The sequence below is a fragment of the Hyperolius riggenbachi genome, chromosome 10 (assembly GCF_040937935.1).
Source record: "Hyperolius riggenbachi isolate aHypRig1 chromosome 10, aHypRig1.pri, whole genome shotgun sequence".
Classification (NCBI taxonomy): domain Eukaryota; kingdom Metazoa; phylum Chordata; class Amphibia; order Anura; family Hyperoliidae; genus Hyperolius; species Hyperolius riggenbachi.
Window position 1 is genome coordinate 273,597,410 of NC_090655.1, and position 22,148 is coordinate 273,619,557.

Genomic DNA, 22,148 nt, shown 5'->3' on the forward strand with positions numbered 1-22,148 from the left:
ATATATATATATATATATATATATATATATTTTATATATATATATATATATATTTTATATATATATATATATATATATATATATATTATATATATATATATATATATACCGTGTTTCCCCGAAAGTAAAACCTACCCTTAAAGTAAGCCCTAGCAGATATTGGGCAGCATGCCTGAAATATAAGCCCTCCCTGAAAATAAGCCCTAGTGACAGCGGCAGTCCCGCTGCCCCCCCTGAGCCCCCCTTGCGGCGCCGTATTACCTCCTGCCGGCCCCGCTTTCAGAAAGTCGCATCCCCGTGCTCAGTCAGACGGCAATTCAAACCGCAGATCAGCTGGGATCTGCGGTGAAGGCAGCTGCAGATTCAGCGTAACAGCGCCTCCGTATACAGGAAGTGGCATCTCTGTTTACTTCCTGCATACGGAAGTACTGTTACACTGAAGCTCTGACTGCCCCGCTGATCTGCGGTTTGAATTATGCTGCCGGGGGTCTGTCTATGAGCATGCGGATCCGACTTTCTGAAGAAGGGGGCTGGCATGAGGTAAAGCGGCCATGGGGGAAGCGGTGGTGGGAGGGGGATTTATGGGATCTGGCTATGCGGGGAGGGGAGGTTATCTGGCTATTAAGGGGGTGTCTGGCCATAAACGGAGGGGGGGGTTTACCTATACATTGGGGAATCTAGTTATACACTAAGGGGATAAGGATCTGGCAATAAACAAGGGGGGGGGGGGGGGAAATCTGGCTGTACATTAGGTGGGTCTGGTCTGGCTCTAGTTAAGGGGGAATCTGGCCATAGACTAGGGGGATCTGGCTATACACAATTTTTCGCTACCCCCACAAAATATAAGACCTCCCCAAAAATAAGCCCTAGCACATATTTTGAGGGAAAAAATAATATAAGACAGTGTCTTATTTTCGGGAAAACACAGTATATATATATATATATATATATATATATATATATATATATATATATATATATATATATATGTATGTATGTATGTATGTATGTATGTATGTATGTATGTATGTATGTATGTATGTATGTATGTATGTATGTATGTATGTATGTATGTATGTATGTATGTATATATGTATGTATGTATATATGTATGTATGTATATATATATGTATGTATATATATATGTATGTATATATATATGTATGTATGTATATATATATGTATGTATATATATATGTATGTATATATATATGTATGTATGTATATATATATGTATGTATATATATATGTATGTATATATATATGTATGTATATATATATGTATGTATGTATATATATATGTATGTATATATATATGTATGTATATATATATGTATGTATATATATATGTATGTATATATATATGTATGTATATATATATGTATGTATATATATATGTATGTATATATATATGTATGTATATATATATGTATGTATATATATATGTATGTATATATATATGTATGTATATATATATGTATGTATATATATATGTATGTATATATATATATGTATGTATATATATATGTATGTATATATATATGTATGTATATATATATGTATGTATATATATATGTATGTATATATATATGTATGTATATATATATGTATGTATATATATATGTATGTATATATATATGTATGTATATATATATGTATGTATATATATATGTATGTATATATATATGTATGTATATATATATGTATGTATATATATATGTATGTATATATATATGTATGTATATATATATGTATGTATATATATATGTATGTATATATATATGTATGTATATATATATGTATGTATATATATATGTATGTATATATATATGTATGTATATATGTATGTATGTATATATGTATGTATGTATATATGTATGTATGTATATATGTATGTATGTATATATGTATGTATGTATATATGTATGTATGTATATATATATTTAGCATATACAGGCTCGTCACTAACTATATATGACAAACCTGTCCCTCAGAGGATTTAACAATCTAATCCTTACCATAGTCATATGTCTGTGTATGTATCCTGTAATGTATGTATCGTAGTCTAGGCCAATGAACTTAGCTGTATGTTTATGGAATGTGGGAGGAAACCGGAGTGCCCAGAGGAAACCCACACAGACACAGGGAGAACATACAAACTCCTTGCAGATTTTGGACCCTGGCTGGGAATCAAACCTGTATATATATGTATAGTTATATATGTTACGGCCAGAACCCGAAGTGTGGCCACTTCTAGTTCTGGCCGGCCACTTCGGGTTCTGGCCGGCCAATATGCGAAGTGGCCGCAGCGCTGCGGCCAATGTGAGAAATGTTTTGTTGACGCCGTCTCGCCGCGGCCAAATTGATGACAAACTTGCTTAATTTTAATGAAATGTAGAGAGAGTCGTTCGTCGCGGCAGGGGAATCCTGCCGTTCCTGCAGAGCGGGTGCTGGCAGAAGCGATGTCTGCAGCCTCCCCCGCTCTGCTGCCCCTGCTGCGACGAACGACTCTCCGGCTGCATGTCCCCGCCCGGCTGCTACGTATTGTAATGGGAGGCGGCGAGAGGAGGGAGGGGGGATCGGGGAGAGGCAGTGCGCGAAAGCCGGCGGCTTCATCTATTCTATGACATTGCCGCCGGCTACATTTCATTAAATTAAGCAAGTTTGTCATCAATTTGGCCGGGCGAGACGGCTGTAAACATTACATTTCTCACATTGGCCGCAGCGCTGCGGCCACTTCGCATATTGGCCGGCCAGAACCCGAAGTGGCCGGCCAGAACTAGAAGTGGCCACACTTCGGGTTCTGGCCGTAACATATATATGTAGTGACAGTGTGAAGAAAGAGTTAATGGGAAAAGTGCTGGAGGGGAGATGCTTTTTTCCCAGGTCTCACTATTATGCAGGCATGTTTGCTTAATTAATGCAACTGGACCTGACCTGAGAGGTCAGTTAAAGTGTAACTGTCAGGCATAAGATCAAAATCAATCCTTTATTTTTATCTGGTAAACAAGTCATAAGGATGCAGACCAGGCAATCCAAAAGTTAAAATCACTATTACTTTTCTTGTTGATAAATGATCATTCCCCAGTTTACCTGACTCTTATTTGGTACATACAAAATCTGGTACACAAAGGAAGTTGCAGGGCATGCTGGGTTGTCCTTTTTTGCTGCTCTATCTCTCCTCAGACTTAAAGAGAGTCTGAAGCGAGAATAGATCTCGCTTCAGACCTCATATATAGCAGGGGCACGTGTGCCCCTGCTAAAACGCCGCTATCCCGCGGCTTAACGGGGGTCCCTGTCCCCCCAAATCCCCTCCGTAATGCGGGGGAGCGCTTCCGCATTGGGGCAGGGATAACCGCCGCAGCCCTGCCTCACGCGCGTCTGTCAGCGCGTATCTCCGCCTCTCCCCCGCCTCTCTCAGTCTTCCTTCACTGAGAGGGGCGGGGGAGAGGCGGCGATGCGCGGCTGATAGACGCGAATGGAGGCAGGGCTGCAGCCGTTAGCCCTGCCTCCAGGAGCGACCAAGCCTGCAACCAAGTGTCGCAGTGGGGGGTTTGGGGGTGAAGGGACCCCCGTTCAGCGGCGTGTATGTGGCGGTTTAGCAGGGGCACTAGTGCCCCTGCTAAATATGAGCTCTGAAGCGAGATTTATTCTCATCCATGTGAGACATCCATGTGAGATTTATAACTAATGCAGCCTGATTGGCTGAAGCCTCTTTCCCTCTTGTTTTCCCCTCCCACACCTCTGTTCCTTTCTGATGTGCCAGTATTTCTCATGCTCAGACAGTGCACTTTCTATAGTGGAGGCGGGCGGGCAATGCATACACAATCACGCAGGGAGGAAATGACATCAGGATTGGCTTCAAAATACACTTAAATTTGAAAATGCTAAAAAGGATTTTCTCTTTTTTTACTGTAGAAAAATCACTAAAATCAAAACGACAGTGCAATACATATGTTATGTAAGTAGAGCAAGTATTTATCTACCTATATATGTGGGTTTTTTTCTGAGATAGTATGGCTGACAGCTCGTCTTTAAGGGCTGGTTCAGACGGACACTTGCGGAGCTTTTACCGCAAGCATTCGGAACGTCGCATTAAACGCTCCCATTCAAGTGAATAAGAGCGTTTGCACCGAGCTTTTGCACGCGTTTATATGAACGCGGCGTTCGGGTCCCGATTTTCGCTTGCGTTCGAGGTGCCCCTGGAAGCTACATGTAGCTTCCAGGGGCGGCCAACCGCGACGGGTAATGTCCCGCTAGGGGAAGAAAAAATGCGACAGCATCCGAACGCGACGCGAAGGCTGCTGAAAGCCTGACCGTGCAGCCGCCGCGCGTCATCAAACGCGACGCCGCGCAGACATCCATGTGAACCAGCCCAAAAGGAAGGGAAAAATAGGCAGACAGCTGCTCACTCTTGTGAGCTGCTTGTGAGAGAGCAGGAGTCTGCAGGTCTGCTCTGTGAGATCAGAGAAAATAAAACAGGTATTTTTGTGTCAGTGCAGTAGTTTTGTTTTCTTTAGTGTGCTAGATAGCCACATTTGCTTTGTTTACGTTAGGTAATCCATTAGGTAATTAGTTAGCAGCCGGACGGCTAGGACTTTAGTTTACTTTTGTAAATAGTGTAAATAGTCTTGCAAGTGTGTAAATAAAGGTGTTGGCGAACTTAGAACAAACTGTGTGGTGTGTCTGACAGCTCTACAAGCCCACCCCAGAGGGCAAAACGCAACCCTTACCCCGTTCCCGTTAATATAAATATATATATATATATATATATATATATATATATATATATATATGTCCTTTTCAAAAAATTAACATATTATGATAAAGTTCATTATTTTCTGTAATGTACTGATAAACATTAGACTTTCATATATTTTAGATTCATTACACACAACTGAAGTAGTTCAAGCCTTTTCTTGTTTTTAATATTGATGATTTTGGCATACAGCTCATGAAAACCCAAAATTCCTATCTCAAAAAATTAGCATATTTCATCCGACCAATAAAAGAAAAGTGTTTTTAAGACAAAAAAAAGTCAACCTTCAAATAATTATGTTCAGTTATGCACTCAATACTTGGTCGGGAATCCTTTTGCAGAAATGACTGCTTCAATGCGGCGTGGCATGGAGGCAATCAGCCTGTGGCACTGCTCAGGTGTTATGGAGGCCCAGGATGCTTCGATAGCGGCCTTAAGCTCATCCAGAGTGTTGGGTCTTGCGTCTCTCAACTTTCTCTTCACAATATCCCACAGATTCTCTATGGGGTTCAGGTCAGGAGAGTTGGCAGGCCAATTGAGCACAGCAATACCATGGTCAGTAAACCATTTACCAGTGGTTTTGGCACTGTGAGCAGGTGCCAGGTCGTGCTGAAAAATGAAATCTTCATCTCCATAAAGCTTTTCAGCAGATGGAAGCATGAAGTGCTCCAAAATCTCCTGATAGCTAGCTGCATTGACTCTGCCCTTGATAAAACACAGTGGACAAACACCAGCAGCTGACATGGCACCCCAGACCATCACTGACTGTGGGTACTTGACACTGGACTTCAGGCATTTTGGTATTTCCCTCTCCCCAGTCTTCCTCCAGACTCTGGCACCTTGATTTCCAAATGACATGCAAAAGTTTCTTTCATCCAAAAAAAGTACTTTGGACCACTGAGCAGCAGTCCAGTGCTGCTTCTCTGTAGCCCAGCTCAGGCGCTTCTGCCGCTGTTTCTGCACCTGTAGCCCATTTCCTGCACATGCCTGTACACGGTGGCTCTGGATGTATTTACTCCAGACTCAGTCCACTGCTTCCGCAGGTCCCCCAAGGTCTGGAATCGGTCCTTCTCCACAATCTTCCTCAGGGTCCGGTCACCTCTTCTCGTTGTGCAGCGTTTTCTGCCACACTTTTTCCTTCCCACAGATTTCCCACTGAGGTGCCTTGATACAACATTCTGGGAACAGCCTATTCGTTTAGAAATTTCTTTCTGTGTCTTAAGGTAGCCATACACTGGTCGATTTGCCATCAGATTCGACCAACTGACAGATCCCTATCTGATCAAATCTGATCAGAGAGGGATCGTATGGATACCTTTACTGCAAACAGATTGTGAACCGATTTCAGCCTGAAACCGTTAAAAATCTGTTGTGGTGGTGGTGCTGCTGCTGCCGCTCCCCCCGCCCGCATACATTACCTGCTCCGCCGGCGCGACTCCAGTCCCCAGGTCACCGCTGCTCCGTCTCCGCTCTGGTCTCCGGCCCCGGCATGCTCTCCTTCTTCCTGCCCGGCAGGAAGTTTAAACAGTAGAGCGCCCTCTACTGTTTAAACTTCCTGCCGGGCAGGAGGAACTGAAGCATGCCGGAGACCAGCGCGGACACGGAGCAGCGGTGACCGGGGGTAGTCGTGCCGGCGGAGCAGGTAATGTATGCGGCTCTATTGTGTCGGTCGTCGGGTACTCGAACGCCGCTAGCGACGCGCTCCCTACCCGCGGGCGATCGACGGTAATTTTGCGCACGGAGCGATTGACGGGATCGGACAAAATGGATCGAAATTCGGCGTGTAGGGCGAACGATTGGCAGCAGGTTCGATCCCAGTGATCGAATCTGCTGTCGAAACGGCGGCAAATCGGGCCAGTGTATGGCCAGCTTTAGAACAAACTGTGTGGTGTGTCTGACAGCTCTACAAGCCCTATATATGTATATATATATATATATATATATATATATATATATATTCCTCTCATCAAATCCATTACTATCATTCACATCACATAAATCAATATTTGTAGAATATTCTATTTGTAGAATATAGAAATAAAGCACCATATGCAGAGTGCGCTTATTTTTGGTTGAAAATAGCTCAAAAACCTATAGTCCAAGCGCTCATCTGCAGGATAGTTAAAAGTCCTCAATTAAAAGCATTCTTCATATGAGACTTCAGATAGGCTGGTATCCTCAAAACATTGTCCTGGGATAACACAAACCACTACCCGGGCACCCTTCGGGGAACAGACTCGCCCTATAGGTGTGACCTCTGTGAGACTGGTCAGAATACACTCATTCGCAGAAAACCTCCAGCACATCAAAGTCTTGCCACTTAAAGGACTCCTCAGCTGTATTAGTGGATGCCTCAAATTAAAACAGCTTACATAGAATGATACCATTTCATATAATAAAACTTTATTAAAAGTGCACATCACTTGTATCTTTAGTTATAAACAGGCTTAGAGTTTTCTACTGGCACTCCCCCTTCTGCCTCCTGGTTGGGCAGCTCTGTTTGTTGGTCCAGCGTGAGTGTCTCGCTCCCCGCAGCCTTGCCTCGTGTCGTTGCCCTTCACTTCCTGGTCTGGCCTAGTCTCCGCTCTACATGTTTCGCAGTTGCCTCATCCCTCATCAGGGGCACTCATTTGTTCATAAGAAAGACACATATATAGAAAATGGTCGTAAATTATTATGTTGTAATGTGCAATTTTATCTTATATGATTCATTGTTTTAAGAAGAATTATATAATCGGCTTTATATTTAAATAAGTATATTGGTCAAAGCCCTATATACGCTCATAAGCAAAGATAGCTTATGGAAAAGGACAGACACATTCCAAACTAATTAGTAGAGAAACATAATATCAGGAGTGTGTTATGAAAGATAGATAGAATTCGATGGTTTAATATTTAAAAGACATTTATTTAAAAGTCCTACTGCCTGAGACAATTATGAAAATCAGCAGGTCAGAGAGAAAGGAATGCAGACAAAATAGCCGGTGACGTCCATTTTTAATCAACTATGTCAAATTGACCTGATAATCAAATGTCAGTATGTGTACATTTTCCAAACTATGTAAATTCCCACAGATTAGTAAAAAAAGGAATTTGTAAATACAAAATACCATATATACTCGTATATTAGCTGGCCCATGCATAAGATGATGTACCCACCTTTTCCTCAGAAACCAGGAAAAAGTGAATGACTCGCGTATAAGCCCCCTACGCAGTATAGCTCCCTCCACAGTAGCCTGATGTGCCCCCAGTGCAAGTCATCCCCCTCCACATAGCCAGATGTGTCTCAAGAATGATACAGCTGTGTCTTAAGATGCCACTAGATGGCGTTATAGATATTTACACAGCTACTAATGCAGATGAGACTACTTTTAATCCTATTCCACATAACACAGCTATTATAAATTTGTTTTGAATGTACTTAGAAGATTGATGCCCGGGGACTGTGACGTCCATTCCAGAACTTTGTACTTCCCCTCTGCATGAATGCCTTTGTCGATTCTCACCTGTGTTTCGGGTCATTGTCTTGGTGGAATATCCAACCCCTGTGTAACTTCAGCTTTGTGGCTGATGCTTGAACATTACCCTGCAGAGTGTGTTGATATTGGGTTGTTACTTCAGCAAGGGCTCCAGTTACTAAACTACCCACACAGCCCCACAGCATGATGGAGCCTCCACCACATTTCACAGTAGGTAGCAGGTGTTTTTCTTGGAATGTGGTGTTCTTCTTCTACCATGCAAAGTGCTTTTTTGTGATGACCAAATAACTCAAATTTTTGTCTTCTCAGTCCAAACCACTTTTTTCTAAAAATGAATTTGGCTTGTCTAATTGAGCTTTTGCATATAAAAAGTGATTATGTTTGTGGTGTGAGTGCAGATAGGGCTTCTTTCTCATTACTCTGCCATACAGATGTTAGGCCCGGTTCATATTAGCATTCCCTGTCCAAATTTTCCTGATCTGATCCGGACCGTATACTGTCCAAACGGAACGTACGTTCCGCATAGCAGTGCAAAGTCTATGCGGACGTTCACACGTGTCCGTTCCGTACAGTACGGAGCCGGACCGGATCCGGACTCCGGACACTTTTCCAACATGCGCTATTTTTTGGGTCCGGATCTCCGCCCCACGCATCCGGACCGAAGCCGGACCTGAGCCTGACAGCACCATCCGGAACACAGAAACCAATGGGAAACGGAAGGCACAGAACACACTGCCTACAAAAACCTGACGTTCTACCCCACTTCCTATGCGTATCCAAGCGGCCATTACGGATGGGGACACATGGGCCAAGCATGTCTGGAGTGGAGCAGCAGTGACAGACGTGCTGGAGCTGTTTGGCAGAATGTCGGAGGTGGAGGTGAGGCCTACAGCGGAGGAACCTGATTCTACAGGTGCACCAGGTGCACCTTCTGCTGGTCCCAACATTTCTTTATTTAAATTTCACTATTTTTTGCCCACGGATCCGGATGGCAGCCTGATGCATGCATGATACAAACGGATCGGATCCGGATCGGAACCGTACGGTTCTGATCAGGATCAGGTCAGGATCCGATCAGGATCCGGTCCGTTTACTTGCCAAAACGCAAATGTGAACGAGGCCTTATTTGTAAGATTTGCCCTCAATGGTAGAATGATGTACAGATACACCATCTGCAGCAAGATGCTGTTGCAGGTTTTGGAGGTGATCTGTGGGTTGTCTGTAAGCATTTTCACAATCCTCCACATATACAACTTCTGTAGTTTTCTTGGCCTGCCAGACCTGAGTTTATCAGCAACTGTGCCTGTGGCCTTCCATTTCCTGATTATATTCCTTGCAGTTGGCACTGACAGTTTAAACCTATGAGTAGAGTTGGGCCGAACCTCCGATTTTAGGTTCGCGAACCGGGTTCGTGAACTTTCGCGGAACGTTCGGTTCGCGTTAAAGTTCGCGAACCGCAATAGACTTCAATGGGGATGCGAACTTTGAAAAAAAAAAAAATAATTATGCTGGCCACAAAAGTGATGGAAAAGATGTTTCAAGGGGTCTAACACCTGGAGGGGGGCATGGCGGAGTGGGATACACGCCAAAAGTCCCCGGGAAAAATCTGGATTTGACGCAAAGCAGCGTTTTAAGGGCAGAAATCACATTGAATGCTAAATGACAGGCCTAAAGTGCTTTAAAACATCTTGCATGTGTATACATCAATCAGGTAGTGTAATTAAGGTACTGCTTCACACTGACACACCAAACTCACCGTGTAACGCACCGCAAACAGCTGTTTGTACTAGTGACGGCCGTGCTGGACTGGTGCGCACCATGGCGAGAGTGCAGGTTTTGGTGGCTTTACAGCCCATATGGTCGGCCTGGCTGATGTAGCTGAATGACAGACCAGTGACTGTCCAGCTGATCAAATTTGGTCTGACCACAATGAAGCAACGACCTTATTATCTTTTGTGTGCCCCCCGAGACACTCAGGTATGCAGTGGCAGGATCACTGAACAGGTATGCAGTGGCAGGATCACTGAACAGGTATGGAGTGGCAGGATCACAGTACAGGTATGCAGTGGGCTGAGGGCTCACTGAACAGAACAGGTATGCAGTGGCAGGATCACTGAACAGGTATGGAGTGGCAGGATCACTGAACAGGTATGGAGTGGCAGGATCACAGTACAGGTATGCAGTGGGCTGAGGGCTCACTGAACAGAACAGGTATGCAGTGGCAGGATCACTGAACAGGTATGCAGTGGCAGGATCACTGAACAGGTATGCAGTGGCAGGATCACAGTACAGGTATGCAGTGGGCTGAGGGCTCACTGAACAGAACAGGTATGCAGTGGCAGGATCACTGAACAGGTATGGAGTGGCAGGATCACAGTACAGGTATGCAGTGGGCTGAGGGCTCACTGAACAGAACAGGTATGCAGTGGCAGGATCACTGAACAGGTATGCAGTGGCAGGATCACTGAACAGGTATGCAGTGGCAGGATCACAGTACAGGTATGCAGTGGGCTGAGGGCTCACTGAACAGAACAGGTATGCAGCCAGGAAGAAGTTAAGCCTAACTAATCTTTCCCTATATGAGAGACTGCAGCAGCTCGCCCTACTCTCACTAATGCAGGCACACGAGTGGCCGTAATGGCCGCCGCTGCCTGCCTTATATAAGGGGGGGTGGGGCTCCAGGGGCTAGTGTAGCCTAATTGGCTACACTGGGCCTGCTGACTGTGATGTAGAGGGTCAAAGTTGACCCTCAGTGCATTATGGGGCGAACCGAACTTCTTCCGCAAAAGGTTCGCGTGCGGTACCCGCACGCGAACCACCTACGTTCGCGCGAACCACGTTCGCCGGCGAACCGTTCGGCCCAACTCTACCTATGAGATAACTTTTTGTTGCCTTCCCTTAAGCAATGATACAGAATAATGTTTGTTTTCAGATCTTTGGAGAGTTGCTTTGAGGATGTCCTGCTGTCACTCTTCAGAGGATAGTCTAAAGGGGCCCACACACTGGTCGATTTCAGCCATTGATCAATTGATTGATTTTATAGAATCAATTGATCGATCAGAAATTGATTCTATCAAATTCTCCATTCGATCGATTTGTGGCCAATTTCGATCGGTTTTGATCGATTTGATCTATCTGACAGGATGGAAAATCTAGGTAGATCTGCTGCAGTGGTCCATAGAGTTGCATTGGATCTAATGGTTCAATAATGCATTTAGATCGATTTCAAATAGTTTTCGTTCTGAAATCTATTGGAAATATGTTCCTAGAGTGTGGCACACATCAGATTCCTGTCAGATTCGACTTGACAGGCATCTGACAGAAATGTATCTGATGGTCGAATCTGCTGCAAATCTATATGTGTATGGCCACCTTTAGAGAAACATAGCTTGCAATTGGCCACAATAGGGTCAATTCATAAAAAGCTGTGCATACAAAAGAAAAATACCACATTCTTTATTTTCGACTTTTGTGTGCTAATTCATAAACCTTTTCACAGGTGCTGTAAATTACCAAAGCCCATTGAAAAAAACCATTGTGGTAACAGCTTGTTACAAGCTGTTCCGTGCAGTGAAGGCATTGCAAGGCATCCCGACATCCCTTTAGATGTACACGTTTTGTTATACTGTCTCTGCTTGCTCTGAACCTGCTCTGAATCTGTCTATTAGTCTTCTACTTTCTATTCTATTTAATTGCCACAGCTTAGATTAACTTCCAAGAAACTTTACACATGTCCCGCTTGGGTGATTTTCCCCACTAGCTTCTAACAGGAACCCAAGAAGTTAGACAGACACACAGCCTAAGGTATTCAGTGGATGCCTGGCTTGTTTCCAATCTCGCTCTGCTGCTGCCTGGAGTTTTTAAAAAGCTTGTCCCTCCGGGGAAGGCTGCAGGTCCTATCAGATTCCATCAGTCAGACTTGCAGGAGAACAAGGGCTGTTTCTATTGGCTCCCTGCTCCTGTCAGTCACAGCTGCCTCTGCTTCTGCGTGTGAGTCATGGCTCCCAGCACAAACTCTGCATTCTTTGCTCCACTTTAAAGCAAGCGGTATTGCTTAACCTCCCTGGCGGTAAGCCCGTGCTGAGCTGAGCACGGGCTATGCCGCCGGGAGGCACCGCTCAGGCCCCGCTGGGCCGATTTGTATAAATTTTTTTTTGCTGCACGCAGCTAGCACTTTGCTAGCTGCGTGCAGTGTCCGATCGCCGCCGCTACCCGCCGATCCGCCGCTATACGCGTCGCCGCAGCTGCCCCCCCTCCCAGACCCCGTGCGCTGCCTGGCCAATCAGTGCCAGGCAGCGCCGTGGGGTGGATCGGAGTCCCCTTTGACGTCACGACGTCGATGACGTCGGTGACGTCATCCCGCCCCGTCGCCATGGCGACGGGGGAAGCCCTCCAAGAGATCCCGTTCTTTGAACGGGATCTCTTGATCTCCGATCGCCGGCGGCGATCGGAGGGGCTGGGGGGATGCCGCCGAGCAGCGGCTATCATGTAGCGAGACCTCGTCTCGCTACATGAAAAAAAAAAAATTTAAAAAAAAAAACCTATTTGCTGCCCCCTGGCGGATTTTTACAAACCGCCAGGAGGGTTAATAGCTTTACCGCTTGCTGTAGGCTTTATGAATTGACATTTATTGACATTTGTTGAGGTATTTACCGCACAAGTCGGTAATTTAGTGGACACATCTGTCTATGAAGTTCTAGCCTTAAAGTGGATCTGAGACAAACTTTTGCGGGCTTCATTTTTTGTGCCCCTTACATATATTTCCGGGGGCATTCTTCCTACCAAATGCTTATTTTTATTATATAAATTACTCAATAAACGAATAAACTACTAGAGCCGCACCCCCAGCTCTTCCAGCACCTCGGCGCTTGCAGTTCATCATGGGGCTGAGCTTTGGCGAGGAGGCACGTCACATATCTTTATTTACATTTGCCTGCCCCACTGTGCACTGACTGGTGGAGGCAGGAAGCCACTGATTGGTGGAGGCGATCCCGGCTGGAGCAGAGGCAGGAAGCTGCTGATTGGTGGAGGCTGGAGCAGAGGCGGGAAGCCGCTGTCAGGGGGGGCCATGGGCAGTGTGTATTAGCATCCAGGCAGGCAGCTGATTCCCCTGCATTATCTCAATCTCCCGTCGTCAGCCGCTACTCTGACCGCATATCAAAGCGACCCGCTGCACCGCTATGACAGGACAGCGGCTCGCCTATTAGCGCACATACAGGAAATCTTCCTTTATGCATGCTGATTGGCGACCTGCTGTCCTGTCATAACGGCGCAGCGGGTCACTTTGATATGCGGTCAGAGTAGCGGCTGGAAGCGGGACATTGCGACAGTTACAGGGGAGGGACAACTGTACTACCCTATACTCAGTCACTGGGGCAACAATGACATCTTTACTGGGGCTACTACTCTCCCCATACACTGCTTATATACAGTATAAATATATACACTCGGGTCGAGTCCTGCGTGAACGCGGGGGGGCGGCGTTCACTTACTTTTTTTGGACAGTGAACGCCGTCCCCCCTAGCACCCTGGAGGGGAGCAGCGCAGCAGAGAGGAGCATTGTGCGCAGCGTGGGGAATGGCGGACGTTTCCCCCCCCTCCCTCACCTTGGGGCTCCTCTCCCTGGCTCTCCCCTCCATAAAGATGCGGCGGTGGCTGGCGGCGGTGACTGGCAGCGGCATCGGTGGGTGGAACTTACCTCCTCCAGTGTTCCGGGTGGACGCTGTGCGTGCCGCTGCTCTGGTCTTCACTAGACCAGAGTAGCGGCACGCACAGAGGCCACCCGGAACACTGGAGGAGGTAAGTCCCGCCCACCGATGCCGCTGCCAGTCACCGCCGCCAGCCACCGCCGCATCTTTATGGAGGGGAGAGCCAGGGAGAGGAGCCCCAAGGTGAGGGAGGGGGGGGGGGGGGGACGTCCGCCCTTCCCCACGCTGCGCACAATGCTCCTCTCTGCTGCGCTGCTCCCCTCCAGGGGGGGGGGGGGGCAGCTGGCTACATATACTGGGGGCCACTATATACCTGGCTACATATACTGGGGCCACTATACACCTGGCTACATATACTGGGGGCCACTATACACCTGGCTACATATACTGGGGGCCACTAAACACCTGGCTACATATACTGGGGGCCACTATACACCTGGCTACATATACTGGGGGCCACTATACACCTGGCTACATATACTGGGGGCCACTATACACCTGGCTACATATACTGGGGGCCACTAAACACCTGGCTACATATACTGGGGGCCACTATACACTTGGCTACATATAGTGGGCACATATACCCCTGGCTACATATACTGGGGGCCAATTAACACCTGGCTACATATACTGGAGGCCACTAAACACCTGGCTACATATACTGGGGGCCACTAAACACCTGGCTACATAGACTGGGGGCCACTATACACCTGGCTACATATACTGGGGGCCACTATACACCTGGCTACATATACTGGGGGCCACTATACACCTGGCTACATATACTGGGGGCCACTATACACCTGGCTACATATACTGGGGGCCACTATACACCTGGCTACATATACTGGGGGCCACTAAACACCTGGCTACATATACTGGGGGCCACTAAACACCTGGCTACATATACTGGGCACATATACCCCTGGCTACATATATTGGGGGCCACTAAACACCTGGCTACATATACTGGGGGCCACTAAACACCTGGCTACATATACTGGGGGCCAATAAACACCTGGCTACAAATACTGGGGGCCACTATACACCTGGCTACATATACTGGGGGCCACTGTACACCTGGCTACATATACTGGGGACATTTACACCTGCCTACATATACTGGGGACATATACACCTGCCTACATATACTGGGGACATATACACCTGCCTACATATACTGGGGACATATACCCCTGCCTACATATACTGGGGACATATACCCCTGCCTACATATACTGGGGACATATACCCCTGGCTACCTGGGCACATATACCCCTGCCTACATATACTGGGGACAGATACACCTGCCTACATATACTGGGCACATATACCCCTGCCTACATATACTGGGGACATATACCCCTGCCTACATATACTGGGCATATATACCCCTGGCTACATATACTGGGCACATATACCCCTGCCTACATATACTGGGCACATATACCCCTGCCTACATATACTGGGCATATATACCCCTGGCTACATATACTGGGCATATATACCCCTGGCAACATATACTGGGCATATATACCCCTGGCTACATATACTGGGCATATATACCCCTGGCTACATATACTGGGCACATATACCCCTGGCTATATATACTGGGCTCATATACCCCTGACTACATATACTGGGGACATATCCCACTGGCTACATATACTGGGCACATATACCCCTGGCTACATATACTGGGACATATACCCCTGGCTACATATACTGGCCACATATACCCCTGGCTACATATACTGGGCACATATACCCCTGGCTACATATACTAGGCAACTATACCTCTGGCTACATATACTGGGGACTACTATACTCATGGCTACTTATACTGGGGACACCTATAGACCTGGCTACCTATGCTGGGGGTACCTATTTTGGGGGAACTGCTGTCAGATTATCTGCATTTTTGTGGAATCGCTGTTATGTATTTTGGGGAACAGCTGCCAGATTATGTGTATGTTAGGGGAACGGCTGCTGCCAGATTACGTGTATTTTAGGGAACTGCTGCCAGATTGTGTATGATTGGGGGACCACTGCTGCCAGATTATATGTCCTTTGGGTGTTACGTGTATTTTGGGTGATCCGCTGCCAGGTTTCGCGTATTTTGGGGAACTGCTTCCAAATTATGTGTATGTTGGTGGAACTGCTGCTGCCACATTGTCTATTTTGGGGGAACCACTTCCATATTATCTGTATTTTGGAGGAACTTTTACCAGATTGTGTCTTTTTGGTGAAATGCTGTCAGATTACATCTATTTTTGGGGGGTTCACTACGGCAGAGCTCAAACTTCTTCGGCAGACCTTTTACATCACTGCTAAGGTCATGTATATTTGGCCCCACCCATGACCACGCCCACGGGGTGCTTGACCACACCCATTTTTGGCGTGCGCGCGGCGCAGGAATTCTCCGGGTGAGTCCACTCACTTCTTTTCCCAGGACTAGACCCCTGTATACACTCCTCCCCTATATAGTATATACAGTGATTTCAGAGGCAAGGGGGCAGAGATGGGAGTGGAGGTATCACAGGCTGAGGGGTGGAGATTTGCCTGTGTTGATGATGAGTCATGACAAGCAAAACATGGCTGCACTCATTGTATCCCACGAAGAATTAATCATATACTGTTGAAGATGTTTTCAGCTAGATTTGCTGTGTAAAACATCTAAACTTTAGACAGGATATATAGACAAGTTACTTGCTATATTTATTTTTTCTTCTCGGATCCGCTTTAACAAACCATCTCAAACAATTTGGCGTGGCCAGTAATGAGTATTGAGCAGCAACATGCATTCAAATCAGCAACATTACAAAGGTTGCCAAACTTTTGCACTGCCGCTTTTTCATATTTAATTTCATACAACGAAATACTGCTTCCCTAAAACGTTTCTTGAGAAAACTCCCCAGTGCACAGATGCTGCTAGGACATGAAAGGCACGCTGCTATCTTTTCTGTTGACAGTAGAGGTAATTATTAGGCTGAGAGGGGTTGCCACACTTTGTCATATGACTGTGTATTCCGAAAACTCCAAGAGATGTGAGCAGAAAGCACAAAGTCCAGTGAGATAAGCAGAGAGGGATTTATCTTTCAGCAATGTTACGCTGGACACACACAGGACTGATATTCAGAGAGATTGGATCGCTGTGACTGGGACGGATTCTTCCAGGGATCTCCTGATTTCTCTACATAATTTTAGGGGTAACGTTCTAGATCTGTATTGTTATTTTACATGATAATACTATAAATATGATAGCAGCAAAAGTTAAGAATTTAGAAGTCAGATGTATTGCCAGGTCATATTATACTCCAGTACAAATTATGCAGATACACCCCAATGCCTCAGTGCTGCACCCCAAATGTAAATTAGAAGGAGATGATTGGATACAGGTGTTTGAGGTTGAGGTGAGATGCAGGAATTCTGGGGTGGAGAGGGGGACAGGTTATTGTTATATGTGTTACAGTCACTGCTATAGACACCCCAATGCCTCAGTGCTGCACCCCAAATGTAAATTAGAAGGAGATGATTGGATACAGGTGATTGGGCTGGAGGTGAGATACAGGAATTCTGGGGTGGAGAGGGGGACAGGTAATTGTTATATGTGTTACAGTCACTGCTATAGGCACCCCAATGCCTCAGTGCTGCACCCCAAATGTAAATTAGGAGATGATTGGATACAGGTGTTTGGGCTGGAGGGGAAGTACAGGAATTCTGGGGTGGAGAGGGGGACAGGTTATTGTTATATGTGTTACAATCACTGCTATAGACACCCCAATGCCTCAGTGCTGTACCCCAAATGTAAATTAGAAGGAGATGATTGGATACAGGTGTTTGGGCTGGAGGTGAGATACAGGAATTCTGGGGTGGAGAGGGGGGCAGGTTATTGTTATATGTGTTACAATCACTGCTATAGACACCCCAATGCCTCAGTGCTGTACCCCAAATGTAAATTAGAAGGAGATGATTGGATACAGGTGTTTGGGCTGGAGGTGAGATACAGGAATTCTGGGGTGGAGAGGGGGACAGGTAATTGTTATATGTGTTACAGTCACTGCTATAGGCACCCCAATGCCTCAGTGCTGCACCCCAAATGTAAATTAGGAGATGATTGGATACAGGTGTTTGGGCTGGAGGGGAAGTACAGGAATTCTGGGGTGGAGAGGGGGACAGGTAATTGTTATATGTGTTACAGTCACTGCTATAGACACCCCAATGCCTCAGTGCTGCACCCCAAATGTAAATTAGAAGGAGCTGATTGGATACAGGAGTTTGGGCTTGAGGTGAGATGCAGGAATTCTGGGGTGGAGAGGGGGACAGGTTATTATTTGTTACAATCACTGCTATAGACACCCCAATGCCTCAGTGCTGCACCCCAGATGTAAATTAGAAGCAGATGATTGGATACAGGTGTTTGGGCTGGAGGTGAGATACAGGAATTCTGGAGTGGAGAGGGGGGCAGGTTATTGTTATATGTGTTACAGTCACCCCAATGTCTCAGTGCTGCAGCCCAAAAGTAAATTAGGAGATGATTGGATACAGGTGTTTGGGCTGGAGGTGAGATACAGGAATTCTGGGGTGGAGAGGGGGACAGGTTATTGTTATATGTGTTACAATCACTGCTATAGACAAATGTGGGAAGTTTTTGCTGGAAATGATTCTGTTATGTAACAAAGTAAATCCTATTAGAATGGAAATACAGTAGGATGCGAAAGTTTGGGCAGCCTTGTATAATTGTCATGATATTCCTGTGTAAATCGTTGGTTGTTACGATAAAAAAATGTCAGTTAAATATATCATATAGGAGACACACACAGTGATATTTGAGAAGTGAAATTAAGTTTATTGGATTTACAGAAAGTGTGCAACAATTGTTTAACCAAAATTAGGCAGGTGCATAAATTTGGGCACCACAAAAAAGAAATGAAATCAATATTTAGTTGATCCTCTTTTTGTAGAAATTACAGCTTCTAAACGCTTCCTGTAGGTTCCAATTAGAGTCTGGATTCTGGTTGAAGGTATTTTGGACCATTCCTCTTTACAAAACATCTCTAGTTCATTCAGGTTTGATGGCTTCCGAGCATGGACAGCTTTCTTTAACTCACAGCACAGTTTTTAATTATATTCAGGTCTGAGGACTGAGATGGCCATTCCAGAACATTGTACTTGTTCCTCTGCATGAATGCCTTAGTGGATTTTAAGAAGTGTTTAGGGTCGTTGTCTTGTTGAAAGATCGAGCCCCGGTGCAGCTTCAGCTTTGTCACTGATTCCTGGACATTGGTCTCCAGAATCTGCTGATACTGAGTGGAATCCATGCGTCCCTCAACTTTGATAACATTCTCAGTCCCTGCACTGGCCACGCAGCCCCACAGCATGATGGATCTACCACCATATTTTACTGTAGGTAGCAGGTATTTTTCTTGGAATGATGTGTTGTTTTTCCTCCATGCATAATACCCCTTGTTATGCCCAAAAATTCCACAATGAAGCTGGCTTGTTCAAACGTTCTTTAGCATACCTCAAGCAGCTCTGTTTGTGCTGTGGACATCCTCTGCATCACTCTTGCATACTGCATCTCCTTGTGTAAAGTGCGGAGAATGGTTGAACGATGCACAGTGACTCCATCTGCAGCAAGATGATGTTGTAGGTCTTTGGTGCTGGTCTGTGGGTTGCCCCTGATTGTCTCACCCTTCGTTGCTTCTGTTTATACAAAATTTTTCTTGGTCTGCCACTTTGAGTCTTAACTTGAACTGAGCCTGTGGTCTTCCATTACTTCAATATGTTCCTAACTGTGGAAACAACAGCTGAAATCTCTGGGACAGCTTTCTGTATCCTTCCCCTAAACCATGATGGGGAACAATCTTTGTCTTCAGGTTATTTGAGAGTTGTTTTGAGACCCCCATGTTGCTACTCTTCAGAGAAAATTAAAAGAGGAGGGAAACTTACAATGGACTCCCATAAATACTCTTCTCATAATTTGGATTCCCCTGTGTATGTAGGTCAAGGTCACTGACCTTACCAAGCCAATTTAAGTTCCAATAATTAGTTCTAAAGGTTTTGGAATCAATAAAATGACAACAATGCCCAAATTTATGCATCTGCTTAATTTTATTTAAAAAAATTATTGCACACTTTCTGTAAATCCAATAAACGTCATTTCACCTTTCAAATATCACTGTGTGTGTCTCCTATATGATATATTTAAATGACATTTTTTTATCATAACAACCAACGATTTATACGGGAAAATCACGGCGATTAACAAGGTGTCCCAAACTTTTTCATCCTACTGTATACTGTATAAACTGTATTGTTATAATGAATGAGGCCAGTGTAAGCTCAGTGTTTGTAGTCAGAGCTCTCCGTTACATTGCCAGTCTGTAGTCTGTCACTGGTGATGGTCAATGACATGCAAATAATTCTGAGCTGATGCAAAATTCAGCAAACTTATTATGTTAATTTATGCAGCTTGAAATTGGACCAGTCAAATAACGATGAGGTGGGATACGATTGGCCCATTTTCAAACACTGTAAATTTCCATCACCTTGGAAATCTTCGCATCTCCCATCCCTATCTGTCGCCTATGATGTATACAGGCATAAGCTGGAGCACATGCCGCCCCCATGGAGGCACCCCTCACCTGCTGGTAAAAGGATCTTTCAATAATAATCAGTTCTCCTCCAGCACAAGCTGCATAATGTCACATATGAAGTCATTGTGTACATCCCAACCAGGGAATGCTTCATTCAGGAAAACACTGCCTAATGCTTCTGTGCAAATACAGGGATCCTTAGTGACATTTACTGCCGTAGCCAAGTAAGCTAACCAACAACCATTCATCAATGTGACCCCTTATCTGGTGACTCCTCTACCTGGTAACATGCCTCTGTACCTGTGCCATGTGCTATGCTCAGACTGGACCACTAATGTCAGTTAGGGCATGACAGGAGGCGGGGGAGGTGCTGCAAGCTCTGGGCATAGTACATAGGCATGCTGCCAGCTAGTGTAGGACTGTCCAGGTAAGGTGTCACACTGAGGTGTTGGTAGCTTACCAGAAAGTAACTAGGGAAACATAATAGTACAGACAATCCTTGTACTTATGCAGAGGTAGCTGATGGTGTAACTGTGATTGTTTTTGATATATATCCCCCCTCCCCCCCGGATAGGTAGTTAGGTATTGATGTGAGCACAGAATGGCTTGTGGTATGGGAGTGTATCATCAATAGTGAGTGCAGGGCTTGTGGTAGGGGGGGTGTATCAGCTATAGTGAGTGCGGGGCTTGTGGTATGGGGGTGTATCAGCTATAGTGAGTGCAGGGCTTGTGGTATAGAGTGTATCAGCTATAGTGAGTGCAGGGCTTGTGGTATGGGGGTGTATCAGCTATAGTGAGTGCAAGGCTTGTGGTATGGGGGTGTATCTGCTATAGTGAGTGCAGAACTTGTGGTATAGAGTGTATCAGTTATAGTGAGTGCAGGGCATGTGGTATGGGGGTGTATCAGCTATAGTGAGTGCAGGGCTTGTGGTATGGGAGTGTATCAGCTATAGTGGGTGCAGGGCTTGTGGCATGGGAGAGTATCAGCTATAGTGAGTGCAGGGCTTGTGGTATGGGAGTGTATCAGCTATAGTGAGTGCAGGGCTTGTGGTATGGGAGTGTATCAGCTATAGTGATTTCAGGGCTTGTGGTATGGGAGTGTATCAGCTATAGTGAGTGCAGGGCTTGTGGTATGGGAGTGTATCAGCTATAGTGAGTGCAGGGCTTGTGGTATGGGAGTGTATCAGCTATAGTGAGTGCAGGGCTTGTGGTATGGGAGTGTATCAGCTATAGTGAGTGCAGGGCTTGTGGTATGGGAGTGTATCAGCTATAGTGAGTGCAGGGCTTGTGGTATGGGAGTGTATCAGCTATAGTGAGTGCAGGGCTTGTGGTATGGGAGTGTATCAGCTATAGTGAGTGCAGGGCTTGTGGTATGGGAGTGTATCAGCTATAGTGAGTGCAGGGCTTGTGGTATGGGAGTGTATCAGCTATAGTGAGTGCAGGGCTTGTGGTATGGGAGTGTATCAGCTATAGTGAGTGCAGGGCTTGTGGTATGGGAGTGTATCAGCTATAGTGAGTGCAGGACTTGTGGTATGGGAGTGTATCAGCTATAGTGAGTTCAGGGCTTGTGGTATGGGAGTGTATCAGCTATAGTGAGTGC

At 45.6% G+C, this 22,148-nt stretch overlaps 1 protein-coding gene across 1 annotated transcript in view; it reads left to right on the top strand.

Moving 5' to 3' along the window:
- Positions 1–22,148, top strand: part of LOC137537209 (uncharacterized) — a 240,790-nt gene that overhangs the window by 31,756 nt on the left and 186,886 nt on the right. Inside the window, 1 exon segment of the mRNA XM_068259314.1 lies at positions 391–540. Coding sequence (XP_068115415.1) covers positions 391–540 — 150 coding nt within the window.